This window comes from Cheilinus undulatus, linkage group 2 (genome assembly GCF_018320785.1).
Source record: "Cheilinus undulatus linkage group 2, ASM1832078v1, whole genome shotgun sequence".
NCBI classification, from domain to species: Eukaryota; Metazoa; Chordata; class Actinopteri; order Labriformes; family Labridae; genus Cheilinus; species Cheilinus undulatus.
In genome coordinates this window covers 28,077,386-28,096,830 of record NC_054866.1, presented here as the reverse complement: position 1 = coordinate 28,096,830, position 19,445 = coordinate 28,077,386, and the positions used below count along the sequence as shown (strand labels likewise).

The 19,445-nt window shown below is 37.8% G+C and overlaps 2 protein-coding genes across 2 annotated transcripts; one reads left to right on the top strand and one right to left on the bottom strand.

The window, feature by feature from the left end:
• Positions 1-961: 961 nt before the first annotated feature.
• Positions 962-3,224, bottom strand: crybb1l3 (crystallin, beta B1, like 3). Its single transcript, XM_041810019.1, has 5 exons — positions 3,147-3,224; positions 2,928-3,046; positions 2,704-2,836; positions 1,552-1,694; positions 962-1,130 (listed from the first exon to the last, which is right to left on the bottom strand). The coding sequence occupies exons 1-5, from the start codon at positions 3,210-3,212 to the stop codon at positions 962-964; spliced, it is 630 nt and encodes a 209-aa protein (XP_041665953.1). The 5' UTR covers positions 3,213-3,224.
• A 7,737-nt stretch (positions 3,225-10,961) lies between these two features.
• On the top strand, positions 10,962-15,988 carry cryba1a (crystallin, beta A1a). The gene is made up of 5 exons (XM_041810230.1): positions 10,962-11,000; positions 11,157-11,275; positions 12,627-12,768; positions 15,310-15,452; positions 15,841-15,988. The coding sequence occupies exons 1-5, from the start codon at positions 10,962-10,964 to the stop codon at positions 15,986-15,988; spliced, it is 591 nt and encodes a 196-aa protein (XP_041666164.1).
• Positions 15,989-19,445: the final 3,457 nt, after the last annotated feature.

Sequence of the window (19,445 nt, the reverse complement as noted above, 5' to 3'; positions counted from 1 at the left end):
TGCAAAATATAGGATATTTAGGAATATAGGATATTTTCCATGAGTGATTTATCACCCAAGTGGATGAATACTTTATATAAGCACTGTATATTCTTTCAAAAGCAGAAGGATTCCAAAATGCTCCACAGATTAAATGTACAGTTATAGAATCAAGTAGGCCCACAAGACATTTTTGGACTCAGAATGGAAACAAATAAAGACCTGAGTCTGACATTTCACTTTAAAGTATTTTTATTTTGCTGTTTTTATTGGAGAGTTGTTCCAGATGCCAGAATCCCTGAGAAAGTGTAAAATGCAAATCTACTGGACAACTCCATAGATAAGCAAAATATTCATCTGCTGAAAACACAGCCCTGGTGGCTACATTTCCCTGCTGAGAGTGTTTTTAAGTGAACCTCTTTGCTCTTTGATGTGGAGACAGCGCCTCCTTCTGCCTGGCAAACTAACTGCAGGGCATGTTCACAGTTGAGAGCTGTCCATGGTAGAACTTTGTAAGGAGGGATGAGATTTTTCTCCCCTTTTCCTCTCTGAAATCAGTGGATGCCATAGAGCAAGAGTGTGCTTTGATCAGGCCTTTTGGCATCATCTGAGTTTGAACACATGGTAAATAAAAATAAGATAAATGGTTATAATAGCACTGAAACAAATTAATAAACACAAACTTAAATCATTCATAAATAAGATAAATCCTAGTGTCCTTCTATGAGGTCTGTAGACAAAGAGCATTGCTACCATTTTTACGGTTTTTACAAGTTTGTGACAGTCAGAACTTCTCATAAGAACTATTCACGAAGCCACATACTCCCAAATCCTACCAGTAAAAACAATAACAATATTCAAAAGCTACTAGCGTGTGCAGCTAAGTGGCTGTTGAAGAATCTTCAAAGGGATGGTCAGCAGCATGGCGGGCCTGACCCCTTGCTCTTCTCTCCTCTTAGCCCACAGAGTGTCAGACTCGTGTCTACGCAGTCATCTCAAAACAGCCCCTGCGGTGCGTCTGCATGTCTCTCACCCTGCGGATGGACTGAATCTGGGGATGGTGGGCTCCAAAGTCGTTCCAGTGTTTGTAAGGGCCCATTTCAAGAACATACTGGTAGCCACGATAGCCAGGATACTGGTAGGCCACCCAGCTGAGTGAGGAAGTGGAGAAAAATGGATGTCAATTACCAAACCTGTGGATAGCTCAGCCACTACTGCATCCACACCAACAATAAATTTAAATTGAAGCTCCTGTAGGGAAATTTACATTGTGTAAATCTTGGTTCTTGCCAGCTGTTTAGTGATTTTCCTGTACATAGTGTTTGCACCTTTCTCACAGTCACTGTGAGTATTTGACATGAAAATTTAATTATAAGCTTTTCTGCAGTGTGCTGTTAATCTCCTCAGCAGTTGTATAAGGCATGAAAATAGCATTATGGTAATAATCAGTGTTTTTGCTGATATTCTTGTTCACTTTTGTACCACATAAATAGGCATTAGCATCCATTCAGCCTGTTTCATGACTAAATAAAACTCTTCACTGCAGCTTTACGCCTAAATCAAACTACTTACGTTCCACCTGTGACCTGAATACTGGCGACGCGGTCTTGGAAGCCGTAAGACCATAGACTGGGAATGTCCTCATCACACACCTCCATCTTGCGTCCCTCGAAGTTTGGGCACTCATATAGACAGATCTTATGGTCCTGTGGATCCTACATTAAGATCCAAAAAACACATTTTAGATTAAGATCATGTTTCCATCTGCTAGTACAGAAAGGTGATGTTTATGTGGCAGGGTCAAGTCAGGGTCACATTCTCGTCCAATTTTAGAAGAATAAAGGTCATAGGGTGAAGAACAATGCGGCTAAACAACATCACTACCTTTCATGTATGGAGCTTCATCCTTAAAACTTCTACATTTTAAAACCAGGTGCAGTTTTTCCAATCATCGTGCACCTATCATATTGTAAATCTGCCATCCTCTATTTCACAGTAAGCTTGTCATTTCACTGTGGATACTGCAATCCTCCACCATCCCAGCCACCTCCATTCAGTTCAACAGCATCTAATCCAGATCCTCATAGGTCTTCTACTCATCTGATCCTGCACCCCTTAACAACACAACCACCAGTGTCTAGACTCCATCGGGGGTAGCCTATCCTATTCCTACACATATCTCTTTCATCAAAATTTGAAAAAAAAAAAAAAGAAAAATTCACTTGTATTCAAGTCTCTCCTGATTTCTTCTGAGGAATGATTGGTGAATGCGGCCCATTTCTTCCAGTAATTTGGCTCCTGATCTATCAGATAAGCTAAACCAACACCACAAATACAGTTGGAGTAGTTTTTGTCTTTAAAAAGGCTTGTGGAAACTTAAATTACTAATTAATTCAGAGACAAATCATTGTAGTATAAAACAAACTAACCAAACAAAAGTCAAACCTTACATATGAATATTTTTTTCTTAGCCTGAGAAATAGAAAAATTGGACCAAAGTTGTATGTCAGCTAAAACAAACAAACAAACAAACAAACAAACAAAAAAAAAACCCTAATCCAGCAGCACTGGCAATGTCACAGCCTATAAATAAAAGTACAACTGCAACAATAAAAAGCCCTATCTCTGCAAATAAAAGATGAATGAGCCATACAAATGGAGCAAGATGACTCATAAAATCCAAAAACAGACACTGAAAATATCCCCGGTCTGATCCTAACTCACCATCCGCACAGGCCTGACCGACATTAGGCGGTCACACCTGTAGCTGTTGGACCAGGTGTCCCAGCGGGGATACTCTCCTTTCTCCAGGATGAACATTTCACCTGTCATGTTCTGCTGCTCATAACCCACCCAGCTAAAAAGACACAAACAAATGCAGAAATGTTTCACTCAATGCTGGTGCTTTAGTGTTTAAACAGATTTCAAGCACAGTTTCAGTGACTTACGGTCCACTTTCTACCCTGATGGAGCCGATTTTGTCTAAACCTTTCTCACACAGGTTACGACTCTCGCCAAACAGCTCGATCCTTCGACCTTGGAAGTTCTCGAATTCATAGAGGTATATCTGCAAAGTACAACATACTTAATGCATTTTTCTTCAAGTCAAAATTTCGTATTCATGTTTTCAAATTACGAAATTATATTTTCAAAAAGCATTGGTTTACCTTATGATTTCGCAGACCAATAGCAGAGTGGCTGCCAATGCTGCCCTGAGCACCTGAGTGAGACATGATCAGGTCTAAAGAGAGAAGATGCACAAAGTCAGTCAGCCATATTCAGAGATTATTGTGTGCTTAAGAGGGACTCTTTGGAGGGATCCTTAAGCTGCTCAAGCAAACATTTAAACTTAAACATGGAACCATGTGACTATTACCGTCCAGTGTTTCAAGCCTCTGAAGAAAAAATCTGAATCTGTGTAAGTTCAAAAAAAGGAGCACACTTTCATATACAATGAAATGTTCCTCAATCTTCATTTAAAACCAAGGTTAAGGTTAAAATGAAATGGCTACAGTGAAAGTAGGTAGCCCAATTGTAGCTACTTTCTCACATGTTTTTCCCTACTCTTTCCCTGGTTTCTAACTCTATCGACAGCCCGGCCCTATCAGAATAAAACATTTTAAAAAACATGACGTGCCATGGGAAAAAGAGATGCATTTGCACTCAAGTGAAGTCCAAATGTGCATTCTGATTAAAGTATTTGGCAACCTTTTTGCACCTATAACTAGAGCACAGACACATGCAGTAGGACTTTTGTTCTCAGCTGGTGGGTCAGGACCCATAAGTGGGTCACAAATGTGTGCCTGAAACAAACTTCTCTGATATGCGTGTATTTTGAAGGATATACCTTAATCTCTTTGTTCCATCTCAAGTCCAAATTGTCAAATTTGACATGAAAAACTTTTGGTTATGATTGAGAATTTGACTCAAGGCTGGGTCAGACTTTGACATTAAGGAGGAGGTGGTGGGTCCTGACGCTAGAACAATTGAGAACCACTGCTGTAAGACAGTGCTAACAGTACTGCAGCAAAGTGAGAGTTTTGACACAGGAGATAACCAAGTTATTCTTCCATGTTGCATCTAAACTGTAAAAACTAACATTAATTTTGCTGAGAAACACTGAATGAAACTAACTCAGTTTTTGTAACCAATTCTAAAAACTTATCATAAACAAGTTTCTTGTACCTCTGGGTCAAAAGAGCTAAACACTTTAATTTACTTAAGTTCACCTCTTTTAAACAAATTAAATATCTAGAACATTTTCACTGTAAGACTGAACATGAAAGTTGTTTAAAAAATTGAGTCAATTTAAAAATCAGTAACATCTATTTCAACTCAATTTTTTGTGTTGATATAACTCATTTTTATTTTTCAATTAACAGTACTCAAACATTTTAAGTATTTATTGTAATTGTACTCAAATTATTTGACTTAATCTTTGCCTTAATCTGCATAGTTTCCCAAAACGTCTTTGGGCATTCAACCCTTTTGCACCATGGGTGAAGTTACTTACACAGTTAAAGAGGTCCCACCTTTGGGGTCAATGTTAAAGTGGAGTGGATGGGACACCAAACCTAACGAGACGTCAGCTACAGGTCCAGTGGGCCAGGAACAGCGATCGTTGCATATGGTTGCTTACTTTAGCCTACATACATGGGATGGTGACGTCAAATGTCTTAGAAAATACTATTTTTTCAATGAGTACTACTTAATTTTTCAAGGTAATTGATTACATATAATATTTTGAGTTCTATGAACAAATCAGGATTTACAGTGCACTGAATTTACTGATTTAGAAGTATTGCACTCTTAAAGTAGATGATTTAGCTTAAGTAATGCAAACGCAAATTAACATCTGAATCTCACTTAGAATAATTAATTTAAAAGTATTATAGCACACTTTAAAAAATAATGTTAGCATTATCTATGATTCAAAAATATTAAGTTAGGGTAATCGCCGCACATTTAAAATAAGTCATTTGAACTCACAAAAGACAATTTTAGTTTGTTTGCCATTTTTAAGGCAACAAGTTTAAGTAAGCTCAATATTTTATTTATCTTATTCTAAAGTGTAGGGGTTAAATAATTCCCTGTCGGGTTACATAACAAAGAATGTCTCTCTTTTTAGACAATTTAGATTTAAAGAATTAATAAAAAAAAAAAAAGCTGATTTCTTTAAAATGATGCATAAAAATGTTTCTTGCAAAGGCTGAATGTGACCTGATGACCTTTAATCCTCCTCTTGGCATCCTTTTGGAAATATTTGTTCACCTGATGTTTTTTTCTTTACAAATTTTATTCCACACTGTTCCCTGTGTATGACTACCCATTTACCAGCCTCTATGAACAACTTCTTTCAAGGCTGCATGGTCCTTTTTAAGAGTTAGAGTGAGCCAATTGGCTTGACAACTTTCCTTCATCTAAACATGACTGTCTTAAATTAGGATTTGAGATTTAAGAGAGTCCTTTTTCCCCTGCTTTTTTATTGCCTTTATGTGAGAGTCAGCAAAACAGAAAACTATACAAACCCCCACATTCCCCTCTGATTCTAGCATTTATTTGACGGTCAGAAAGTTTTAAAAGTTCAAACTTACAGTTACAGCTGCAGACTGAATTGGACCGACCTTTGGAGAAAGTGATGGACGCAGGCGTTGTCTGTGTGGATATATAAATACATTCACATCCAGGATGGGTCTATACAGGCTGGGTCCTGACTTCTCATTGGCTGGGAGCTTTTTGGAGCATGGTGTGGGGTCAAAAGTCAGGCTGTTAATCTGTTGAGTCGTTGCGCTGACTCTGCTGCATGTTTTGTCGTCCAGCTCTATTGTATGAGGGTGGAGGGAGTCACAGTCACTGCCATCAGCAGAAAGTTTGGCTGGCTTTCTATGCATGCACACAGTCTGCACTTACTGCACTTAAACTCCTTTTAAACGTTTTTGTCCCATTGTTCTTTTTCTATTTCTCTGCTCTACTCCCCACATTTTCACCATTTTCCAGTAACTTGGTTTTCTTTCATCTCCAGGCTCTTGCTCTCTCTGTTGATCCTTGGTGCAGCCAGCTCAAGCCTTTGAGCTCTGTGTGTAATGTGCTGACTGCAGGAGTGACATCTCTCTCTCTTTTGTTTTCAACACGCCAGTGTTAGACTCACTTTGTGTATTATAGCACTGGACAGGCTGTGTTCCCACACACACCTCTCATACATTTCCCACATGCACACATTCATTGTGCATACACAGTGACCCACATGCACCATTACAATAATCATTGCCACATGTGTAAAACATCTTTAAAATCAAAATGAAAAATTTGATCTGACTTTTTCTTAAGTAGAATGCAGGGTGAGAGTATTTGTCAAAGTATTGCTTAAACCTCTGTAACCTGGCTTTCAAATGAAAACATCAGGACTACCATCTGCTGTGGTTTTGATTATATGAGTGCAGATCTGAGATGGCTGTGAAAGGCCTGTGGGCAGATGCACACAGTCTGAACTTTTATGCAAGTTATTAGAGCATAGAAAAAAAGACCCCATAGGAAATGTCATATATAATACAGAAAAACAAACAGGAATTCTGACATCTGAGCTATTTTAGATGTATACAGAGCAGAACCAAGGAAGAACAGAGATGACTACATGATTATTCCTTTGATTCTAATCATAAAACTAGAAAGAATTACATTATTTTACATACAAAAAAATTGTGCTTTGGCTGCTAGAAAGAACCTTTCAGAGGGATAATTCTCTTATTTCCTGTGTTACCATTACAACCTTTTATGCCTATGCATTTTGACAGTATATAAAGGCCTGTTTCTTATACACTGTATAATTTTGAATTGAATTCTCTTTTTTTCACCCACAACACAAGGATTAAGATGTGCTTCTGAGGCTATAAAGCCTAAATACATGTATTATCTAGTTTATCTCCATGTCATCATATGCATCAGCAACAGCACTGTCATTTCAAAAGTGCTTGCTCAGCAAATACAAGGTTGTCCGTAAGAAAGAGTGAGGTCTCTGATATAATGCTGAATCATGGAATGCAGTAGCTCAGTCTGTGAGGATTTGGAGGGCTGCCAGTTCAAATCCTCAGAGTGGTTTGGTGCTGGTTTACTTCCTGAGTTCTGCTGAGCTGCTCATGAGCAAGGCATTGAACCCCTGACTACTTAGATGGTGCTCCTCCATGGGCAGCAGCCCTCATTCAGACATCTCCCTGTTAGTGCATGTCCATAGGAACCTGTCTGTATATGTGCATGTATTTCCCTCTTGGTAGATAAATTAGGTTAATCTAAATTTAGCACAGAAATTTGTGTTTTGTAGATCGTTTCTTTGTTGTAACATTGCTTCATGGCAATAAATCTTATACCATTGAAAAGTCTGTTTATTTCCCTCTTAAATGGTGCCACATTTCTAAAGAACATGCATTTGTGGGATGAGCAGCAGAGCTGAGTGTGAGGTGTGTCGGTCAAAAATGTGCCAAATCTTATCTGCCAGTGCCAAACAGCTGATTCTGCTGTTGCTATAGTGACTCCAGTTTTGACATGCCAAAAAGACAGTTTTCTCATCCTGTCAGCACTTAGGAACTGTAGACTGTCTTCTATACATTTGCAGTCAAGGTTTACCAGATGACACGGCTGAAGAGAATCAAGAACAGCCTACAGCAGTTAGATCATAAGGTCAAAGTGTGGAGAAGACTGCATCCCTCAGCAGGCTGTGACCTGCATGAGGAAAAGGTGCCACACTGTTGTGGCAGTGTATGGTTCTTCCACACACTACTAAGGCCCTGGTTTGTTAAATGAATAAATTGTTAAATTGCCAATATGTCTTGTTTCTTCTAGTGTTAATTTTGTTCACTAAAAATAAAAATGTTCGTCGACCACCTTTTTTCCAACTAAGACTAGCCAAAAATAGATCTTTGATGACTTAAGCTGAATAAAAGTTTAGTTTTCATAAAGATGAGTAAAACTAGACTAAAATATAATTTGAATTTCATCAGACATTCAAAATCAATGATATTTCTCCACTGTGGGTAAATCTGTCAAAATACCCTGCATCTGTATCTATTCTGCCTCTCAGCTGTAGAAAGTAGGGACCCCAGGTTTAGCAGGGTGCATAGAACACACTACCATGATCTGGTACCAGATTCAGGCTAAAGAATAAATAATCGGACTAAAGAAAAGACTAGAAAGCAAGACCCTTTTATGGACTAATACTAGACTGAAATGTTTGAGTTTTTTTCAACAAACTATAGAGGGTAGAAATGGCTAAAATGTGACTAAAACTGCAAGGAATTCGATCTAAAGCAGTGTTTCTCAACTGGTAGGTCGGGACCCAAAAATGGGTCACGAAGACTTTTTCAGTGGGTCGCAGATGTGTGCCTAGGAAAAAAAATTGTGCCAAATTGCCAATGAGACTCTATAAAGCATGCAGGTATTGTCCTTCTTCATTGTTTTTTCAAACACCCTTTGTACTGTCTTAGGCCCAAGCTCCATAATTTTTTTTAATTAAATACTTCTGATTGATCAAAAAAATCTTCAAAACTAAGGTCGTAATTCCAGTTGAGAACCACTGATGTAAAGACTAAGATTGAGACTAAAATTTGAAACAGCTTTCAAAATTAACACTGGTTTTTTAATCATTCATCCACCAAACAACACCAAACAAGAGTCAGTGGCAGAAAAAGCTGTTTGGCATTGGCAGAGATTCGACACATTTTTCGTGGGTGCAGCCACATACTCAGCTCTGCTGCTCATCCCACAAATGCATATTCCTTACAAATGTGGCACCATTTAAAAGGGGAATAAACAAGCTTTCAGACAGCATAAGACTGATTGTCAAAAGGCATTTTTACAACAAAGAAATAATCGACAAAACACAAATTTCCTTACTTTTTGTGTTAAATTTAGTTCTTATGTTTTTCTCTCGAACAGCATTGTCCTGAGGTTAGTTGTGGGTCAAGTGACTGGAATATTTACTGAATTGTTTAAACTACTTTATAACCCCACTTTTAAAAGTCTTTTTTGTGAAACCTTTAACTGATAATCCCAAAGAGCAAAAAATGGTGCAGGATAAACTTTAATTCACTCTAAATGGACTTTCTGAAATATTAAACAGAGACTGTATTAGTTCACCTCTCCATTCACTGTTCCTGTTCAAATGAGTTGTGTGAATGTACCCTTTGTGTCCCTGAATGTATGTGACTGCATGAGACCTTTGCGTGTCTGTCTCTGTCTATGACTGCGTGTGTGCATGACTGAGCAGCTTTACCGCACATACAAAAGAGAGAGTGAAAAGGTGAAGAACAGGAGATGTGGGGTCAGTTTCAGGTGGATCGGACATAGATGGGACACAGAGTGCAGTGTGGAATAACCTCTGTAAGTAGGTTCATATAATTCTAAATTTCTTGTTTAGTAGACACCTTTAAAGGTTTTTTGTTAGAGTATGTTTTATGGACAAAAAAGCACTTTGAATGTTAAAGAGCTAAAGTGTTCTGGCCCTTAGCCACTATTTCTGGATGTTCTTTTTTCCATTTTGCCCCAGGACCAACCACATGTGTGATGATCTGCTTCCTGGACCAGGCCATGCCAGGCCTGGTGGTCCAGCCCACTGGTCATGGCCCATTTGCAGCTTGTGCTTATCTGTACTGGGCACAGTGCCCTCCATCCAGTCCTCCTACAGCAAACTAAAGCCCAGCAGCTCAGAGTGGAACAATGACTGGAGCAGCAATGTGCTGACTCCTGCCTGGACCCACAGGCCCAGCTACTTTTCAGCACCAGCATGTATAAATAGGTCCGTTAAGTCTGGGGTCAGGACGACGTTTTTGTGGAGCCCCCCTGTGAGCACTGCACTGCTATTCTTTGGGGCCAGTCAGGTAAGCCCTCCATCTAAACTCATTCATCCTATAGATGTGCGCAGACTATTGTGGCTTTACATGATTGTGTCTTTTGTTTCCGCCGTTTCTGCTGAGCCATGTGAATGTATAGACTGGGGTCAGACATGCAAATGCTATAGTCAAACTGAGGGGGGATAAAAGAGCTCTGTGCCTCCACCAGCAGCATGCTTGAGCAGGTTGAAAGGTCAGAAGCCACATGCATTTGATAAAATGATCTACAAACAAAAATTAGCTCTGACCAAGTTATTTGATTGGACAAAAAGCAATCCATGAGTGCTAATATTGTGTACAAAAGCGCTAAAGCTTTTAACTGTGTATTGCTTTGTTTCAGATATAGTGAACACTGATAAATAACACTAAGAGATGGCCTTTGTCTTGAGGTTGGTTGTACAGAATCACACATTATACCAAAGTAAAAGCCAGTTCACTAAAATTTGAGAAGCCCTGATCTAGGCAACAGACAGCTGTAATCAGGTAGTGAAACTAGCTGTGATGGTAGAAGCAAATAAATGACTTAATGAAACAGGAGGATAAACATATCAATATGATGCATTGGCTGTAGCTTTATGGTAAGACTGGTGTTCTTTCTTAATGGTTTGAAACCAGCTCCTGCTGTCCTCAAGTGGCATTGCTGTCATCACTAACACTTTACAAAGCAGTCTCTGCCATCAGTATGCTACTGTGTGGTGAATCTGATGGGAAGTGTAGAAGAAAAGCTGGATAAGTGTACAGTTCATTTAATGCATCTCATAGCTGTAATATAAAATAGATATTGCACTGTATAAAGTGCTGTTGTACTGAATATCAGAATGACTGTGGTTATTTTTTAAATTTAGCTTGTAGGCTGTTTCATATGACTGAATACAGCAGAGCTAATATGCAATAAAAGCATTAATCAGTTTTGTCATTGAGAAAATAAGCCCTCTACATGGATACTGGTAACTTAAACAGACTAGAGAACATGTTCTAGCTTGCATGGAGTTATTGACAGACAATGCATGGACCGTCACCTTATAAGTCTTTGATTATGAGTATAATAATGATTCTCCATGCTCTCCATACTGCAGGTAAATCAGTTCTGAAATCCACTGTAGCATGGCTCAGAATAATCCCAGCCCACAGGGACCATGGAAGGTGAGTGGGATATTACATTGTGAAGAAGATTATTGGTGTTTGTTTTAATGCCATGCCTGTCCTGATGAATTCAATGTTGTGTGTATCTGTACACACATCAGTGTGTACACTTGGCATGTGCATACTACATGTATGCATTTGTGTGCCCCTCTGCAGATCACAGTATACGACCAGGAGAACTTCCAGGGAAAGAGACTGGAGTTTACCTCAGCCTGCCAGAACATCATGGAGTGTGGAGTGGACAACATCCGCTCCTTGAAGGTGGAATGTGGAGCGTAAGTCGAACAAAGAGGAACTCTTTTAAAAATATGTTAATGAATTCTAAAATTATTTGAATCACAAAGATATATTTGTTAAGAGTTGACCTAAGAAAGATTGAACCAAATCAAAGTTATACTATGACAAATTACATATTTTATTACTATTATTCAGTAAGACCACACATCATTTTACAACTTTATCCACAGTAGCCAATATTAACTACTGCTATTACTGTTCTAATGATGCTATCCATGCCTTTGAATTCCATACAGAAGCTTTTCTAGTGAGCCTGGAACTTGGGTGACATTCTATGGTCTTTAAAGATGAAATCCACACCAGTAAATCTGATATTGAATGTCTTTTTATCCCTTTTTACCCTTTTTTTGATTGTTTCTGCTGCTAGCAGCTAATTCTAAATACCATTTTGGATCTCCCAATCCTCTGCCATTGCATCATGCTTTTTCAAATGACACGTCTTAACAATTAGATCATGCAGGAGACAGCCTAAATAGCTCATAATGGAGAGAAAGAGAGACAGAGAGCCTGTGATGTGTCCCTCTGTGTCACTGCAGACAGATCTGCTTTGAGTAATGGCTCAAATAGAGCCAATACAAAGAGGTGAAAGTAAAAACCTGAATATTTTGAAGACTTTTCTTAACAGAATGATTATTATTTCACATTTTGGTCCCCAAGAAATGGTAGAACGAGTTTGTGAAAAAGAAGTCCTGTCATTACTGTTTACTGTGTATCACACATCTTTTTATGTGTTTTAATGTAATTAGTTTCAATTTTTGTTTTTTCCAGACAGAGAATGAGAGAGAGGTGCTTGGTGTGTTATGTCTCTGGTAGTCTAAGCCATAGTAGCACAGAACAAGGGCTGGCCAAGCCTGAGCAAGCCCTGACTCTACGCTTTATCAAAAAAGAGTCATAATCATGCTCTCTTTAGCAGAGAAGCTTTCTTCTTCCCAGACTCTGACTGGTAGATGATTTCAAAGATGCTTGATGATTGCTTTACCTCCCATTCTACTTTTGGGGGCTTTTATGAGCAGGCCTGTAGTCTGGAACAGTTATGGTGTGGAGTGCTACCATTGCACTTTGAGCTCTTTCACAGGTATGATGATGCCTGGCTTTTAAGAGGTGAGGGGAAGGATTTTAAATTCCACCTATTATGTAATGCAAAGCAAAGAATGCTATGTGGGTATGTTATATTTTCATCTATTATTGCTATTGATTAATTTACAAGTTCTGAAACTCACTCTAACCTTCTACAAATTTACTGATTTCTAACAGATTTAATATGAGGATCTGTCAGTTTTAAAAGTTTCCTTCCTGTTTTGTTCATGTTTCTTTATTACCGTGACACAGCTGGGCAGGATATGAGCACTCCAGCTTCTGTGGACAGCAGTTTGTGTTGGAGAGAGGAGAGTATCCACACTGGGAGTCATGGAGTGGCAGCAATGCCTACCACATTGAAAGGATGATGTCTTTCCGCCCCATCTGCTCTGCTGTGAGTCTCTTTAATACTCCAAATGCTACTGTTTCCTGATGTCTGACTTCTCATGTGTCGCCAGATACACTCAAGTTAAAATGTGCCAAATTTAGATCCAATAGAAAACTTAAAGCCAGCGGATTGATGCTAAGAATAAAGTTCTATGTGATATGCTTGAATGTGGGCATTTTACACAATCAGATCTCTAAACATGAACATTTGTAAGGGGGTTAATGAAATGGCGTGCATATTCTTTGTGTCTGAATGTATCATTTACTTAAAAAAAATCAGTTCATGGCATATATCAATTTGTTTTATGAAACCTACTTTGTTTTGATTTAAATTTAATTTGAATTGTATAATTAGTTTAATATTTTGGCATCTCAAGCCCTAAAAATATCAGGTGGTGCAACCATCTGAGTAAATGAGCAGATTATTGATGCTGTTAAAAAACAAAATTTTAATTGTGAGATTTCTAAGTAGAATACCTTAGCATCATTTTATCATTGAAATTTTTTTTTAAATAAATAAATGTTTGCAGAATTACTTATTTTGGTGAGATCATCGAAAAACTACTTTTCTGGATTTTGCAAGTTGTTAAATGTCAGGGTGGAGCAAACATAATCATGCAGTAGTTTATTTAGGAATGTAGAAGTTAAAACAGCTTGTAGCATAATTTATCCTTGATTTAACTCAAGCTGACACTCATGGCCAAGTGAAATGGTTTGTAGATCCTTTTCAAGTAAAGATAAAATCATTAATTTTCAGTCACAGGTGGTGAGGTACACTTTCATTGTCAGGTGCACTGTAAAACTGAACACGCAGAAACTGCTCAAAATTGTTGTGGAAACTGATATCGTCAAAGGTTTTCAGTAGTGGAAATATATTTTTAAAAATAATTTCTTGCACATTAACGCTGGGTTAAATTTACTTTTAGAAGTTACACTGCACAGTAGAAACTTTCCTACACTTAAAAAATCTGTTAAAATCTAACTCAAAACAACATGTTTATGTTGTTTTGATAAAGCTAAATGTTCTTTAACCACCAAAAATTTCCCATTATTTCTACCACATACTTTAATCTTCAACATTAATGCCACCCAAGGTGGTTCAACTTAAACTACTATTAGTGACAATAAGTGGAAAATGAATAAAGAAATCCTCTTCAATCTTGTTCAGTATACCCTCTCTGTTATATTATTGTTGCTCCCTGCAGACCGGACTTCTTTTAACTGAGTCAGTAACTTCACTCATGGTGCAATAGTGTCTGATGCCCAAAGGCAGGACTGAGTACTGTTTACCTAAAACTTAAAATGTGTTCAGACAACTAAAAAAATAGAGCTGAAATAGCTATTTGGGATTTTTATGTTAACACAAGTAAACTTTTGTAACAGCATTCAACTGTTCGGTCTTACAAAATGTACAAAATGTTACAAAAATCTTCAAAAATGTCAGATGGTGCAACCAGTGATCAGCTGGTGAATTAAACAATATAATTTAAAGCATTTCTTTACTTCCAGTTAGGTAAATAAGGCATCACATCTTTAAAAAAAATGCAATTAATTACAGTTTTGGGGTACACTTACCATGTAAGGTGGTGGTACAACCAATGTAAAATTGCAAAATTTTATTCAACCATGAAATTATTTATTTTATTTAAAAATCAATAAGTCTATGTAGCACAAAGTGCTTAACACACAAACAAAATTAATAGATAAAAGAGCATATGTCTGGACCCCACCCTGTACACCCAGTAGTCCATACACAACATTAACAAATATGTCATAAATAAAGGATTTGTCGGAACAGAGACTTACTTGACTTCATTAACACTGGAGGTTAGATAAGTGTAAAAACAAAATAACGAAATAATATAAAAATAAGATAAAATGAAATAAAACAGGATAAAAAGATGCTAAAAAAAAGAGTAAAGACACTAAAAGATAGCTCAGTTAAATGAGCTAAAATAAGTTAACAAACACATAAAGATAACATGGAAATTCTGATATAATAAGAGTAAAGACAATCCTGAATTTAAGATAGTGTGAGATGAATCCTAAAATTCTAAAACAGATTAAGATGATCTCTAAAGGCCAGTCTGAAAAGGTAGGTTTTGAGTTTTGCTTTTAAAATATGTGCCCACGTTCCAACAAGAATAAAGTAACACTGCATCAAAGTATTTGCCTGTTTAATGTTAAATTTGTTGCAAACGTTAGGTGGTGCAAATGAATAATGCCGTATTGTAAGTCATTGACTGATGGATTTAAGACTCAACACTCAAAGAGAGAATAGTGCAAAACAATCCAGAAGTACTTTGTGAATCACTTGAAAAGCCCATCTTATGAGCCAAGCCCTAATCCTGGCTTGGTAAGTAACTTAATCATGTTTCTTAAACATGGACAGAAATAGAAGCATTTTTCCACCTGCCACTGAACATAGTTGTAAATGCATGCGATATGAGCTTGTTCCATGTGTCTGTGATATAGAAACTGTAGAATTGGTGTTATTGCCGGTTCATTTCTCTGCAAGAACTTGTTTTTGTGCATCCTTCTAACACAGAACCACAAGGATTCCAAGATGATTTTGTATGAGAAGGAGAACTTCATGGGACGTCAGTGGGAGGTCAACGATGACTACCCCTCTCTGCAGGCCATGGGCTGGGCCAACAATGAAATTGGATCCATGCAAGTTCAGAGCGGCTCGTAAGTCACTTCCTTCCTTTTAATCGACAGATTTTCACAGGTTTTGCTTTTATTTCCCAATGATCCATGTTAAAACTCCATAGGGCACTTATTATACAAATAAACATTAAAATCATTGGGTGAAAGAGCAGTGGTCCTTATCTGGATAAAATTAAAATGTTGCACCACATGAAGAGACTTCATAAACTTTTTGCCATTATAAGAGCAAAACCTGAATGTTTTACCTCCAGCACTTCCATTCTGCAGACACACTGTACTGTAGTAAATAAGAATGATTAACATTGTTGTTTAATCAGCTTCTATCTTCTCACATTGCATTAAAGCATGCATATTTACAATCTTATTAAATTTCCTATCATTAAATCACGGATCTTCTCTTCCTCCTTAGCTGGGTGTGCTACCAGTTTCCAGGCTACCGTGGCTACCAGTACATCTTGGAGTGTGATCGCCATGGTGGCGAGTACAAACATTACAGAGAGTGGGGATCCCATGCTCAGTCCTTCCAGGTGCAGTCGCTTCGTCGGATCCAGCAGTGAGAACTTCAGCGTCCTCTCCAAACCTCCTGCTCTTCACCGTCTCCATCGCCTCCTCCACCTCCTTTTTCCTCCTCCTTTTTTCTTCCTTAACCTAATCATTCCAAGCTTTGACCAGCCGTGTCAGTGAAAGCAAGGCTGACACTTTCTGGTGCTTCAGAATTAACATGTTTGCCACACTTTGGTTTGTTGCTAAATGAAAACAAAGAGAAAGGGAAGAGCAACCGCTGAAGAAAGGCTCCTGACTGATGCCCCACTGAGGAGGGAAGAAGAGGATGTTAAAGGCCTCATGTTGGCAAAGATGTGATGTCACTCAGTTAGTTCTCCTCTTATTTGTGGGTAAAATGGTGCTGCTATGTGATAAATAAAGATGGAATAGGCAACAAGAAATAAACAGACAAGAGTATGCTGCTAAACTCATTTGTGCTCAGTTGTGATTTATTTTTATTGTTTGAAGTTAAAATACACTCACATTAACAGCTCACTATTTCAGGTAGCCTGTAAGATTGATAATTTAATACTTGAAAATTGTGTATACAGTATGCTCATCAACATGTGCTTTTGAGACTATTACTCACATACATAGATTAACAGAATTCAGAGAATTATTGAATAAAAATGTTACCTAATATTTTTAGAATGTAAAATACAATCTGCAATGTAAATAATTCAAATATTTACATGCATTTAATGCATGAAGAAAGACTCCAAAATCAAAATGAAACAGTGATACTAAAGGGTGTATCAAATCATTTTAAGATATTATATCTGTTTAGGGCATGCTTTTACTGGGTTTAGACTAATGCAATAAAAAAATGCCCAGAACAGGTCCAGCCCCACTAAACAAAGCACACCTACATACGGTGATTAGTAGGGATGATCTTTTATCCCCTACCTCAGGCACACCATGGATTAAGGACTCATGTTTGATGGTGTAACATTAATGTTTTATGTCAGGTGGGTCATACATCCCAGCCAGTGAGCAAATATCATCTAACCCACAAGATGTTTTGGGGAGACAGTAGATTTTGCCAGAATATCAATCTTTTGTAATAACATTGCTAAAATGGTATCCAAATGAAGAGCCGTTAAGAAGCCGAAAGAGCCAGCTCTTTTTTGCTGAGCCGAATGAGCCAGATCACTGAAAGAGTCGGATTTCCCATCATTATGGCGGTAAGGATTCATCACAGGGCCTGATGTGCCACAACCCAAGCTGGAGAAGGGGGGTGTTGGCCAGAGTCAAGCTTGACGTGTCGCTCAGCAGCCAAGGTCAAGCTCGAAAGCATCTCTTTCGCCCGTGCCTTTGCACCAAAGGCGTGGTGACACACTCAGACACTACCAGCATTTTTCGGGCCTTTGGGACATCCACAGCAAGATCAGGGACTTGTGGCAACCCTACTACCCACCTGGACCATACCCTAGGTATCGGCCGTCCAGAAAAGGGGATAAAGGGGGGAGCTTTCTGGGGCCCATGGAGGACAGCAAAATCATGGTCCACTGTAAATTTAAGCTGTGATAACTATATTTTCTTTTTTTTACTAAATAATAACCACTCTTATCAAAGCAAGTAATGCATTTTAAAATCTATTTATGCCTAAGTATACAGCCTTCTTAAAATTGTGTACTTCCAACAGAATTCTATTAGGTTAAAAGTTGCACAAACGGGTAGAAAAAGTAGTATTACGGGATTTCAAAAGTAGCAGAAATGTGCTACAAGTGGCAAACTTGTGTTTGAAGAGCCGAAAATTGATCCCCAGAAGCAGAAAAATTGTGAAAAGAGTTTTCAAAGGGTCATATGGGTGTAATGTGGCAAAAATGGGCATAAAAAGTGGCTAAAATGGGCCAACAGAGGCAAAAATAGGCAGAAAAGGGTTGGGAAGGGTTTAAAAGTGGCAACAAATGGCTTAAAAATGGCAGAAATTGGATTAAAAGATGGTCAAATGGTTTTAGAAAGTGTAAAAAAATTGAATAAAATGTAATAGGCAGATAAAGGTGGTGTTACTGGATTTGAATAGTGGCAAAAATGGGTTTAAAGTGACAAAAACAGTGAAAAAAAAATGGGTTAAAACGTGGCAAAATAGTTGTAGAGTGGTGAGAAGGAGGCAAAAAGGAGCAAATATTGATCAAATATGTCAAATAATAGTTGCAAAAATGAGTGGGAAAACGTGGTTCAAATGGGTTTACAAGTGGCACAAATAAATAATTTCAACAACATCACCAACCCAGTAATAGTTTGGCACACTTTTCAGCTCCAAAATGAGGTAACTGCTAGCCAGGATGCATACTAGCATCAATTCCACTTATCCAACACACACATTGATACTGTAAATAAATCACCACTGGGGAGGGCCCATTTTCTGGGTTTGTTAGGGGCTCAGCTAACTCTTTGGGCAGACCTGACCTCAGGCCATGCTTACTCGCCATATCCACCTCTTACTCCGCCTTAAGGTGTTCGTTAGTTAGTAGTTAGTTTTTCAACAGATTATTTTCCCCAAGTCCCTGGTAATACGCAAGAACATCCAGAGTATGGCGTGGCCGTGGTGTCAATCCTCCTTCCCACCCTATGATGCCCCTCAGTCACCTTTGCAGCTTCAATGCCTTATTTCAGCCACAATTTTTGCCCAAATATGCCCTAGGATTCTGCACAGTACTATAGTTCTCTACTGATTGAAGTGCTTTTATAACATAAGACCAGAATAAATCACACCATTATTCTTCTTCAGAAAAATAAATCTTGTCATGCAAGGTTTAGTTTCCAGTATTTGTGAATTTGACAGCTGTTTGAAAGAATGTTGAAATTACTTCTATGTTAAATCACAAAAATATTCATGAAAGCAAAATATGCACCAGTGGTTTTTCCAAAGGAATAACGAATTTAGTTTGACAACAGTCTCCCTTGTGGGATGTTTCAGTGTTAATATACTGTGGCCTGAAGCTTGAAACAAATTTACATTAACCAAAACTTTTTTTTATTTTTCATAAAACAAACGGAAATTAGAAAAACCCCTTAGAAATTACAAATCAAATTTATATTTTACAGAACAAATTTTCAAAAAGTTTAATACAAACTTATACAGTCTGAAATACTTCAAGCAAAAACATTTTTTACATTTAATAAAACAAATTCAAAAAATTACATTCAAAATGCTATATTTACATTTTACAAAATAAATTTACACATAACTTTAACATGAGCTGAGACAAGTTGTTGAGCACTTCTACAACTTCTGAAATACATTTACAAACAATGGTATTTTACAAAATGGGGGCGTACCAAGTGGCCCAAGTTTTATAACAACGTTTCAGACTTTGTAAATCTGTTTGCAGTATTGTAAAAATGCTTCAGACTTTGTAATTTTGCTTCGTGTTTCCAGGTCACCATAATATCTGTGAAAAAAGATGTGAAAATAATGTACTACAACATCGGTCCACCTTAAATTTTGACGTAATCATATTGCTC